This window comes from Solanum lycopersicum, chromosome 8, assembly GCF_036512215.1.
Source record: "Solanum lycopersicum chromosome 8, SLM_r2.1".
Lineage (NCBI taxonomy): Eukaryota > Viridiplantae > Streptophyta > Magnoliopsida > Solanales > Solanaceae > Solanum > Solanum lycopersicum.
In genome coordinates this window covers 41,255,487-41,268,389 of record NC_090807.1, presented here as the reverse complement: position 1 = coordinate 41,268,389, position 12,903 = coordinate 41,255,487, and the positions used below count along the sequence as shown (strand labels likewise).

The 12,903-nt window shown below is 37.0% G+C and overlaps 1 protein-coding gene and 1 pseudogene across 1 annotated transcript; both read right to left on the bottom strand.

Annotated features, from left to right (window-relative positions):
* Nucleotides 1-276: 276 nt before the first annotated feature.
* On the bottom strand, nt 277-1,591 carry LOC138337949 (putative F-box protein At1g53550; annotated as a pseudogene).
* A 10,657-nt stretch (nt 1,592-12,248) lies between these two features.
* LOC138337948 (uncharacterized) lies at nt 12,249-12,623 on the bottom strand. The gene has a single exon (XM_069288394.1). It carries the CDS (start codon nt 12,621-12,623, stop codon nt 12,249-12,251), a length of 375 nt encoding a protein of 124 aa, XP_069144495.1.
* Between the last annotated feature and the right edge of the window lie 280 nt (nt 12,624-12,903).

Here is a 12,903-nt window from a genome sequence, read left to right as displayed (position 1 = left end):
CCGGCATCGGAGACAATCGTGGAGTCATTTCATTGGTTCCTCTGTTTGTTTTTAAACTAGTGTGATGGGATGAGTCTTTAGCGGTTAAGCTGAGGAAGTAGACAAGTTTTTCGCAGGAAAATTTGAGTACTTCTGCTGCTATATATATACCAGAGTACAAACTGAATTACTACACCATATTCAATTATTACACATAATAATAGAATCTATATATTGATGAGAGTACTCACACCAATGGCACGGAATATATATCAACAGACTACTACGACATGTATATTGAATAAAAGAAACCTTGACTGTGTAGCATACAATCAAATTTCCTTTATAATGAAAATGTCTACTCCCATAAGTAGCATTGCTTTGTTATTATTGGTACAAGAGAATAATTACCCAAAGGGGACGAGACTGTCGATATAACAATAAATGCCACTAATGTTGCTTCCCCTTGATTTTTAATATCCTCCAACTCTTTCTTGTGACATCATAACACAAACATAAGTCACCTTGATATAACTTCATAACGAATACAATCTCTCCATGACGGTCCATGAAGAATGATGCACATCTAAGCTCTCTAGATTTCCAAATCGAGGGAGCACCAATTATTTGTCTCTCCCATTCTCTTTTTGGAGTCTTCTCTAAAATCTATAAGTCAAAGTACCCACTCACCCATTTTTCTATAATCGATGACCCCTAATTTACTCTTCCACTCTATCAATCGTAATAGTTCATCAACATAATTGCATTTCACAATGCAATAATTTCGATTTTTTCAAATTTAACATCAAATGCAACAATAGATATGTGATCGGGCATAGCAAATTGATAGATGACTCCACTAATGCAAACAGTGGGCATATATAACGGAATACAAGGCAAAATGTGTTGAGTGTCTCTCCATGATTTGTCTATGCCTAAAGTGAAAATCTAGTATTTTGTGTACCTTCTCGAGAATGACATGTTGTCAAGAGAAATTTGTACTTGTTTTCTTTCGGCTCAAAACCTAATGAATATTTTTTTCACCGTTTACCTTCAACTGGTTCGGGCAGAAGTCTTCTTTTGTGCAGGGATTGAAAATTGTAGCAGGTCGCATATTTGATGAGTCCCAACCACAAAATAAACCATTAACTCAATCCAAACAAGAATATGCAGGGTCAGTAGGGACACAATTGTTAAGACTATTAAATCCATAAACTTGAAGAACTGAGACAGAGGGTTTTCCATATTTCTTTTTCTTTTCCTCTGCAGTGTAATAAGCACTTGCTCCGTGCAAAAGGAATTCTATCCACTAGAACGATATCTATGTATATTTTAAAAATCTGATTCGGATATCATAGAATTACAGAATTTGGAAACACACTTCAAAGGCATTATAGAATCAGAAGGAAGCCATGGAATATTTTAAGCATTATTTCTTGAGGAATTGATACTATTTCGCCGACAGAATTTATTATGTTTCGAATATTGAAAGTTGACGGCTAAAGCTTATTGATTTTTCTTTTGCGTCGTTTCCTTGAACGACTTTTATTTATTTAATAAAATCTTGTTCCCTTTTTGTTTCCTTGTAAGACTTATTTCTTTTTGCTTTCTTTCAAGTACATTAGAATTAGGATTCCCAAAAATATTGGACCTTTTTTTTTAATAATGAAAAAAATCCTAAACACAATATTATTGGGAAAACACTGAAACTTTTTTTTTTTTTAGTTTTAAAACCCCAACTACATAATATTGAGTTAGGGGCACGATTTTATTATAATTCTTTTGGCCTTAATTAAACCTCTTTTCAATCATCAAGATAAGTTGAGATTAGTTGTTTATACTCTCTTTGACTCTTCATTTTAATTTATTTATCTGATTTTGACCCAATAGGTAGTTTAATCTGATCCATCCATTTTTTCATCATATGATACGAAAAAATAAATTATTTGTGATAAACAAACATGAGACACAAGTTATTTTAGTTACCGAGTTCTATAATATTATTGTACAGATTCATGATGGTGTTGCATCAAAAGAGGTAAGAAACATCAGTAAACCATGGATCAATGTTTGTTTTGTTAACTGAACCAGTACCACAGGCAATTGATTCACATCGATGGTGATGATTAAGTACTTGCTAACTAGCAGAAGAAGATGAGAAAAACTATAAAAGCAATAGAGGTGTCTTTGTTGATCACTTTGCCAGCATCGGAGATAATCGTGGAGTCATTTCATTGGTTCCTCTAGGATGGGATGAGTCATTCCATTGATCAAACTAGGAAAATTTTCCAAAGTATTGCTTAGTACAAGTAGAAAAAAGAAAATCGAAAGAGGGAGTACCAAGAGGATTTAAAAAGCATATTCCGGAGAAGGGAGGCAGAGGCTTAATTTTTTGTCTTTCCTCTCAAGATGTCTGATGTTATCTTATTGTCTAATAAGATAAGAGGTAAAAACCATGAAAGACTGTATATGGATAGGCCTTTTCAATTCCAATGCAGCAAGAGTGCAGCTTCCCAGCCCGATTAATGTAGAGCAAGGTATTTAACAAAACATCATCAATTTAAATGGAATTGCTAATGATCACAAAGCTCTTCTTCAACATCTTACTACTATCTTTTTTGTGCATTTCTTGCCTCTTAACTTATAGAAAGACATACGATGGTATGAGTATTAGTCACCGTATAAGGATTTTGTAAATTTAGCCTTACAACACACGTGCAACAAGCGCGCTTTAAACTAGTTCATAAATATATGACAAGAAAATACTTACAAGTATTCTAACTAGCATGCTATCATATTGCTTGTTATTTAATTTAGAGTTATAAGTTATAAACATATAAATAACATGATAATTAAAACTTGAAACATATTAATTATCATGTCTGGTATATTATCATAATAGTACCTAAAACAAGTAATGTATAGAGTAATTAAATTGCAGACCCATGACTTATGAAAATCCTAATAGAGAAGTTATAAACATGGAAATGTATATCTTACTTAGAAATAAAAGTTATTAACTTCTAGGAAAAAAAATTCCAAATTAATTAAGTAAATCTTAATTGATTAGAAATTCGTGCTGACGTGATGTTAAATGAGAGAAAAATACAATAATACTATAAAAAAAATGAAGACAAATGATAATGGAAAATATAGAGTAGAGAGTCTTACATAATATGTTCAATTGTGTCTTTCACAAGGGTGAAGAATACCTTTTTTTATAGGATGTAAAATCCACCCGTGACAATCTTTAACCACATACGTTAGTACATTTTTAAATAGATACATAAAATAGGTACATTAAGTTAGATATAGATTAAAAGAAACACTCACACAATTAAATAAATTTGTAACAAGTATTAAATAAATTATACTTCATCATAATTTAAATTTTAAAAAATATAATCTTTAAAAATTTGACCTTAATTAAATTTATTATTTTATATTTCATACATGGATATATATTTGTATGATTATTATTATAGGTACCCTTAGATTATAATCAAATTTCAGCGACACAGTTAAACTAAACCAAGGTCATATTACCCCACTCGAACTCATTTTTTTATATAATTTTATACACCTTTTGACTTACGTAACACATCGTCAGAGTATGGTTTTGAATTCAAATGCATATGCATAACTCAAATGCAAGTGATCATATTTTTAGTAGCAGTTGAGATTAGGAGAATTTTCGCCTGAGCTAAAAGCTTGATGTTACTACAGGTCAATGGTATCAGCTAGATAGTTATATTTCTAGGGTGAGTTTCTGCCTAGAGTCATTTATTTGGTTCCTCTGTGTTTTTTTTTAAATCCTAAACACAATATTATTGGGGGAAAATTGAACCTTTTTTTTTCAAAAAAAGATTAAAACCCTAACCACAATATTGCTAACAATTCAGTTAGGGGCACAATTTTATTAGAATTCTTTTGGCCTCAAACCTCTTTCTAATCATCAAGATGAGTTGAGATTAGTTGTTTATACACTCTGTATATTAATTTATTAATCTGTTATTGACCTGATAGGAAGTGATAGAATATAAGCCTTCACTTAACAAGTAATGGACCAGGTCCCTTACTTCACTCCAGAAAAATACCAGAAAGTTAAATGCAGTAAAATCAACACAATGATTTTACGTGGAAACCTCCTTGCTTAAGGGAGTAAAACCACGACCCGTCTCACAGGATTTTCAATCGTTTTCACTAATCTTCAAAAGCAAAAGTAAAACACGATTACACCAAACGTAAGAAAGAGTTATCAATCTTACCGTTAAGCAAAAGTCCTCTATTGCTTAACAAGCCTAAGTAGAAAATAATTTACCCACTAAGCTATCCCACCTGGACAACCTAGACTTTTAACACAACACACCAATTCCTTTATAGATTCAGGAATGGTTTACAGTTTAAGAACAAGAGAATGTATTCCTAAACAACTAAACGAAAAGCTCCAGATATTGCTATTGTTCTTGGAATAATTCTGCCTTTGCTTTGTAGTAGCCTTTGCAAGAGTTCTTGAAAAGTTTTTATCAAGTTGTAAAAACTAAAAAAAAGTATTTAGGAAAGTGCCTTTTATATGAGCAAGTCACTTTCCCAAACTTCTTTGCCATTGGCTGGAAAAGTCACACTTACTGACGCCATCGGGAAGTGTGCACCAACTTTCTGTACCGTCTCCAGTTGGCAATCAACTGGCTCCTCATCATGAGAGCCTGGTACCTCTACTAGGTCCCTGAGTTTGTTTCATCTACAATACTCAAGCAAGAATCCTGCAACAGACAATTAAGAAACTGGTACCTTTACAAGGTCCCCAAGTTTGTCAAATCATCAAAACTACAAACAACATTTTCCCCCTTTTTGATGATGACAAACACTGAAACCATGATTTAATATCCTTTCAACTTTGTTCCCCCTTTTTATATTCCCCCTCACTACATTCCCCCTCACTGTTTGTTCCTCCTCACTAAAATATCATTTAGCTACACACAGTTTTACTTCCCCCTTTTGGCATCATAAAAAAAGAAACGCAGTAAACCAGTGATGTGAGCGTAAATACTGAACAAGATCAAAGCTTAAAAAGCAATCAAGCAGTAGAGGAAAAGCATGCGCAAAAGAAGATAAGAACAACAAAAGAATAAAGTAACAAACATGCCATCATAACATAAATACATTAAAAACAAACTAAAAATATTCTTCAACACATTGAAAAGCCACACAAAAGGATGACACAGGGAATGAGTGATTAACAATCTAGGAAGAGGGGGGAGTTTGAGATAGGGACTGGATAACAAGAGTGAGTCGTGCATTGGCAGCATCATTATCCTTGATGGCCTTTTCTTGCAGGGCAGTTATCTTTGCCTTCAACTCATCATTCTCTTTCTCCAGAGCTTGAACAACTGAAGAACCAGGTCCCTCACTTTGTGCAGTAAGCAGTTCTGCTTTGAGTATAGCAATTTCTGCTTCTTTACCACTCAACTGCACAGTGAGCTCTTCAATCTCGTGTTTAAGCTGATCCAGCTCCTCAAGAAGTTGAGCCATCTTGCTTTTTGGAAGGCCTCTGCCTTCAATGCATTCACATTCGAACAAGGTATGCTTAGAGATAGTTTGTTTAACTGTCCCAACCTTTCCAACACTAAGAGGAATTCAAAAATGCTTGAATACTTTAGTGAGAAAGTATCCATAACCCATTCCATGAACACCTTTCCTCTTAATGACAATTTTGTGAATGTGCTCAATCATTAGACTAGAAAGGCTCAGAGCTTCAAAGCTGCACAGCATCTCCATCACATACAAGTCAACAGCAGTAGCAATTGTCCTCTTTTCTGTGCGACGAAGAATCACCTTGTTGACGAACTCAAAGACCAGCTGAAACTCACTCTTCATGATTTTCTTATAGATCCCAGCAACCTTAGTTGTGGGTGTCTTAGAAATCATAGAGGCAAACTCCGAAGAGCAAGTTTTACCCAGCACAGACTGGATCCCCTCTGTAGGCACTCTGAGGATTTTGCTCAACACCTCCTCATCCAAAGATATGACAATATCGTTTACCCGTGTGAGGAGACTCCCATCTTCCATGAATTGAACATTGTAGTAAAATTCACGAACCTCTTCTTCATGGAGGATGGGGGATTTCTTGTCGAACAGGTGCAGCCAAGATTGAATCTCCACCATGTCATGCAGAGAATCCATGCCAGGAAGAGTTATAATCCCCATATCAAAAACTCTTCCTGCTAGGACTGCTTGTTTCCTCAGACTGTCAACTACTTCCTGCATGTTGACATTCTCAACTTTCCTGGCTTGAGAACCAGGTCCCTGTGTCCGCTTTCTCTTTTTCTCAAATCTCTTCCCTTTTGACTGTGACTTTTCAACCTTCCTTGTAACCCTTTCCCTTTTCTTTTCTGACTTCTTCTTCTTATTTTTCTTTTCAACCTCTTCTCCAGACAATTCCACCACATTAACTTCAAGTAATTTAAAATTTGATACCTTGAAGGTTCTTGCACTTCTAACTGCAGCAGTAGAACGTGCACTTGTCTTCAAGGCATCAGCCATCAATTTTTGTGCAGCAGACCTAGTGGTAGGTCGTCTCCTATGAGCCTCCTCCACAACCTTTTCTTTCCCTTTTCTAGATCCCACCCCTTCTCTTCTCTCCACCTTCCATTGTAACGTCTCCTCCTCACTATCAGAGTTAGAGGAAGAGGAAGAGGAGTACCTTCCTAAATCAGGGGTTTTGTCAAAGATAGGCTGAGTAGGTCTTACCTCTTCCCTTTCCAAAACTTCAGTATGCTCTGCCCGTGCTTCTTCTCGCATCATGGCCAGGCTTTCAATCACGAGTTCTTCACTTGCTGCCAGTATGTTGGACTCGGAAGCCCTTTGTTTTGGTAGATCTCCATCAAACATGTTTTCAGGCAACATGTCGTGAAATGGACCAGGTCCAGTAGGTACTGCAGAAGTGTTTAGGTCTATGGCGAAGAAAGGGTTATCAGGAGTGTTTTGTGGAGGACTGGGTGGGGGAGGAATTCTGGCTTGAGCAGTTTTTGGAGAATAGAATGCAAGGGTCTCTATTTCACTAAGAGCATCCAACATTTGTTTAGAAGAAGATGAAGAAGAAGACATGGTTGTAATACTGGAAGGTTTCTTTGAAAAACAAAGAGAAGAAGATGAGACAGATTTTGCCCTTGAATTTGATAAGCCTTTCGAGAAAAGAGAGATGAAGTTAAGAGACGGATGAGAGTTTCAAAAAGAAGAAGAAAGGCTTTTTAAAAGAAATGAAAGGGTGCCAGATCCTGTGATTGGATGCGTCGTTTGAGGGAGAAACGATGGGACTGATCGGTCAGAGTAACCGATGACTGACACGTGGCATTTTCAACGGTCAAATTTTTCAGTTTAAATTTAATGTATAAATCTAACCTAGACAGGTACCACGTACCATGATAGAGTTTAACTTCATTCCTTAATTGTTCTAGTTTCTTCTTTTCCTGAGCAGATCCCTACTGAGAGTATACCTACAAAAGATACAAAAAGGGATCTTTGTTCAGATATTTAAATTCACACAAAGGATTCCCGCACTGCAAATTTAGCCATCAAGGGAGTTCCACTGTTGGAGGCTAAGAGCATCACTTGGAGATCAACATCCCCAACTTTAATTGATTCCTCTCAAATTGATCCTTGCTGAGAGCCTTGGTGAAAATGTCTGCAATTTGTTCCTCCGTTGGACAATATGTGAGCACAATATTTCCCTTCTCAACAATATCTATCAAAAAATGATGTCTAACATCAATATGCTTTGTTCTCTTATGGTGGACTGGGTGCTTTCCATACTAACAGCACTAGTATCGTCACACATAAGAGGAATTGCTTTGATGTGAATTCCAAAATCTTCTAAGTGTTGCCTGATCCACAGCAATTGAGAACAACAGGCTGCAGCAGCTACATATTCAGCTTCAGCGGTTGAAAGAGCCACATAGTTTTGCTTTTTGGTACCCCAAGAGATAAGTGATGATCCAAGAAAATGAGCCATTCCAGAGGTGCTCTTTCTGTCAACTTGATAACCTGCAAAATCAGCATCTGCAAAAACAACTAGATCAAAAGTATCACCTACAGGATAGAAGAGAACCAGGTCCCCTATTTTCTTCAAGTATCTAAGAATACGTTTTGCAGCCTTCAGGTGTGAGTCACGAGGACATGCTTGAAACCTGGGACACATTCCAACACTATACACAATCAGGCCTGCTAGCAGTCAGATATAACAAAGAGCCAATGATTCCTCCGTACATTGTTTGATTCACAAGGGGATCAGATTCTTCTACTATCATCTTGGAATTTGTTCCCATAGGAGTATCAATAGGTTTAGAATCAAACATATTGAATTTCTTCAGCAGCTCTTTGATGTACTTCTCCTGGCATATTGAAATCCCATTTGATGATTGCTTGATTTGCAGCCCCAGGAAGAATGTCAACTCACCCATCATGCTCATTTCAAACTCCCTTCCCATTAGTGATGAGAATTCTTCACAGAGATGTTCTGAAGTAGCTCCAAGAATTATGTCATCCACATAGACTTGAATGATAAGCAATTCTCGTTCTCTTTTTAATAAGAACAAAGTATTGTCTATCTTGCCTCTTTTGAAGCCATTCTTCAGCAGAAACTTTGACAACCTTTCATACCATTCTCTTGGAGCTTGCTTCAGACCATATAGTGCCTTATTCAATCTGAACACATGATTTGGTAGCTCTTCATCTTCAAAACCAGGAGGTTGCTTGACATACACCTCCTCTTTGAGATCTCCATTCAGAAATGCACTCTTCACATCCATTTGATACAGCTTGAACCCCATAAAAGCAGCAAAAGCTATTAAGATTCTAATAGCTTCCATTCTGGCAACAGGTGCAAAAGTCTCATCATAGTCAATTCCTTCTTCTTGATTGTATCCTTGCACCACCAGCCTGGATTTATTTCTAGTAATCACTCCATTTTCATCAAGTTTGTTTCCGAATACCCACCTAGTTTCTATTATTGTTCTGCCTTCAGGTCGAGGAACCATGTACCATACCTTACTTCTTTCAAACTGATGGAGTTCTTCTTGCATAGAATTGATCCAGTCTGCATCACCTAATGCTTCTTTAACATTCTTGGGCTCAATAGATGATATGAATGCTAAGAATGCAACTAGATTTCTTTTTTTTTATCTAGTTTGAATTCCAGAATTCAAGGGAGAAATGAGATTATCAAGAGGATGTGATGAACTATGCTTCCATCCTGACTTTGCAGCAGATTGATTTGGCAGATCAGCATGTTCTTCTTCATCAAGAGTGACATCATCTTCTGGGGAGTCTGATGTACTCTGGCTAGAGTTTTGAGTAGTACCAGGTACCATATCATCTTGTTCAATCTCAGCATCCTCTTCAGGTAGACTATGATTCTGATCATCACAATCATTTTTCAGTTGTTGATCTGCATCAGCTTCAGCTCCTTCAATCTTCTTGAATTTGAGCATTTTCAGCACATCATCATCATCATTTGATCCATCATTCTTCAAGCTTCCATTTTCATCAAAGACAACATGAATGCTTTCTTCAATGCATTGTGTTCGTTTGTTGAATATTCTGTAGGCTTTGCTGGATGAAGAATATCCAACAAATACTCCTTCATCACTTCTGGGATCAAATTTTCCCAGATCATCCTTCCCATTATTCAGCACAAAACATCTGCATCCAAATTCTCTAAGATAGCTCAGCATTGGATTTCTGTTGTTGAGCAGTTCGTATGGAGTCTTATTCAACACAGCTCTTATTAGACACCTGTTGGTAACATGACATGCTGTTTTAACAGCTTCATCCCAGAAACTTTGAGGAAGATTTGATTCAATAATCATAGTTCTGGCAATGTTCACCAAGGTTCTGTTCTTTCTTTCCACTACTCCATTTTGTTGAGGAGTTCTTGGAGCAGAGAAATTGTGGCTTGTACCATTTTCCATACAGAATCTATCCAGTGTTGAGTTTTCAAACTCTGTGCCATGATCAGATCGAATGCTGCAAACAACTTGATTCAATTTGGTTTGAATCATTTTGAAGAATACCACCAACTCTTCAACTGTATCTGCCTTTGGTCTCAAAAATCTCGTCCAGGTGTATCTTGAATAGTCATCAACAATCACCAAAATGTACTTCTTGTCATTTCTGCTTTGAACCTCCAAGGGTCCACACAGGTCCATATGAAACAGCTCTAAGGTTCTTGATGATGTTACCTGATTCTTGGGCTTAAAAGATGACCTGATTTGCTTTCCTTTAACACAAGCTTCACATATTTTATTTTCAGCAAACTTCAGCTTGGGCAGACTCGGACCAGGTCCTTAGAAATCAACTTGTTCAATAAAGATGAACTCACATGCCCTAGCCTACGGTGCCAGAGATCAGCATTTTCATTTTGAGCACTAAGACATGTTAGGTCATCTCCATGAGACGTTTCTAAGTTTTCCACATACATATTTTTACTTTGTGTGCAGTCAGAATTACTTTGTTTGTAGTTAGACTCACCACAGTGCATTTCTCAGAAGTAAACTTGACCTCATTTCCTTTATCACAGATTTGTGACACACTGAGCAAGCTGTACTTCAACCCATACACATGGTAAACATTGTCAATTGAATCTTCAAGAGATCTTCCTACTTTCCCAACTCCCAAAATGTACCCCTTCTTGCCATCACCAAATGAGACACCTCCTCCTTGGAGGGTCTTGAGTAAGAGGAAGTTCTTTACATCACCAGTCATATGCTTAGAGCAACCACTATCCATATACCAGCATTGACTGCTGCTCCTCTCACTCACCTGCACCAAAAATCACTTGTTAAGCTTGGGAACCCATTTCAGCTTGAGTTCTCAGTAGGCAGACAAAGGAGTGATTAGATTGTATTTTGTCCAATATGGTAGATTTTGAAGCTTTCTAACAAAGGACACAGGGGCAGGTACAGATTTTTTCTTTGAAAATCTGTGAGTTGAAACATGCTTTGGAGGACCGGGTCTCTCTATTGGTACATTATGCCTTTCAGCATAGTTGGAGAACCTTTCACAGGAGTTTCTCCAGCTAGCACAATCATTCTTCAAATGCCCATTCTTACCACAATGGAGACACAACAGATTGTCAGACACAAACACATACTTACTGTGAGGATTATAGGGAGGACTTATTTTCAGGCTTCCTAGTCCTTTCTTATTGAAGTTACTCTGATTTGTTGCATTTGACAGTAACTTTGAGGATTTGGTCCACTTAAGAGATTTTTCAAGTTCTTCCTTAAGTTTCACAATATCCTGTTCTAATTTGTTACTTTTTTCAAGTGACAGACTAAGATTTGTCTCAGAGTTTTTCAATTTTTCTTGAATTTCAGCTTGCAGACTATTTGACCTTCCATTCAGCTTTTTAGCTTCTTCAGTAATCTGATTCAACTGGTTCTTAAGTTCAGAGTTATTTGACTCTAGAGACATCATTCTTGACATTTTCTCTTCAAGTTTAACTTTGTTTTCAGTTAAACTTTCAAGTTCAGCATTCATGGTGTCTCTTTTAGATGTTAACTCTATCACAGAATCAAGCATGACTTTTGCCAAAGTTCTCAATTTTTTAAGAGAATATTTATCCAAGTCATTTTTCATATCTAGAAGAGTTACCTGATTGTCCTCTTCTTCATTTTCTGTGTGAGCCATGAGAGCAAACATTTCATTGAAGACACTTTCCTCCTCATGCACAGCAACCATGGACACATCTTTTGGCTCATCAGGGTCTTCTGAATCACTTGAAGAATCCCCCCATGCAGCAAGAGCCTTTTTGACAACCATATCAGCAGCAACTTTACGATCTCTATTACCAAGTACCAGGTCCCTTCTATTTTCTTTGTCACTCCTGTGTTTTTGATGTTCCTTGTTTTCATTATTGAGCAAAGGACACTCTCTGATGAAGTGCCCAGATTTTCCACACTTGTAGCAAGTATCACCTTGAGCAGCATTTCGAGTCCCGTTGTTCCTCTTTTATAAATTTTGTTTTTCCTCACAATTTTTTGAAATCTACTGATGAGATATGCCATATCATCATCATCACTTGAATCTTCATCTGATTTATACTTCAGCATCAATGACTTGTCCTTCATGGCTTCCTTCTTTGACAAGTCATAGTTTCGATTCATCTCATGTGTTTTCAGATTACCAATCAAAGCATCCATAGTCAGCACCTTCAAGTCCTTGGCTTCTGTAATGGCATCAACTTTGCTCTCCCAAGACTTTGGAAGAATTCAAAGCACTTTCCTGACTTGTTTGGTCATGCTTATAGGTTCACCCAGACTTCGCAGCTCATTTGTAATGGAAGACAACTTGGTGAACATGTCATGTATTGTTTCTCCTTCCTTCATTTTGAAGTTCTCATACCGTAAGGTAAGCATGTCAATCTTAGATTCTTTGACTTGTTCAGTTCCTTTATGAGCAGTCTTCAAGCAGTCCCAAATTTCCTTAGCAGACTCACAGGCTGAGTTGTACTCATCAGGTCCTATACCACAGACCAGAAGAGTTTTAGCTTTGAAACCTTTTTCAATCTTTTTCCTGTCAGCATCATCATATTTCTGCCTAGGCTTTGGAACAGTAATGGTCTTCTCTCCATCCTTTTCTTCCATCATTGGAACAAATGGTCCATCTAGTACAGTATCCTATAACTCGCTGTCTTCAGCCATGAGGTAGTCATGCATTCTAACTTTCCACCAACTGTAGAAATGTCCATTGAAACGAGGAGGTCTGTGTGATGACTGACCTTCTTCTAGGTTAAGTGGAGCTGTCATTCTAAAGCAAATATCACTTTCTTGGTGTTAACCAAACAGAAAGTGCCTGCTCTGATACCACTTGATAGAATATGAGTCTTCACTTAACAAGTAATGGACCAGGTCCCTTACTTCACTC

Coding starts and splice junctions, on each gene's coding strand:
- LOC138337948 (XM_069288394.1), bottom strand. CDS start 12,623: ATGGAAGAAAAGGATGGAGAGAAGACCATTACTGTTCCAAAGCCTAGG.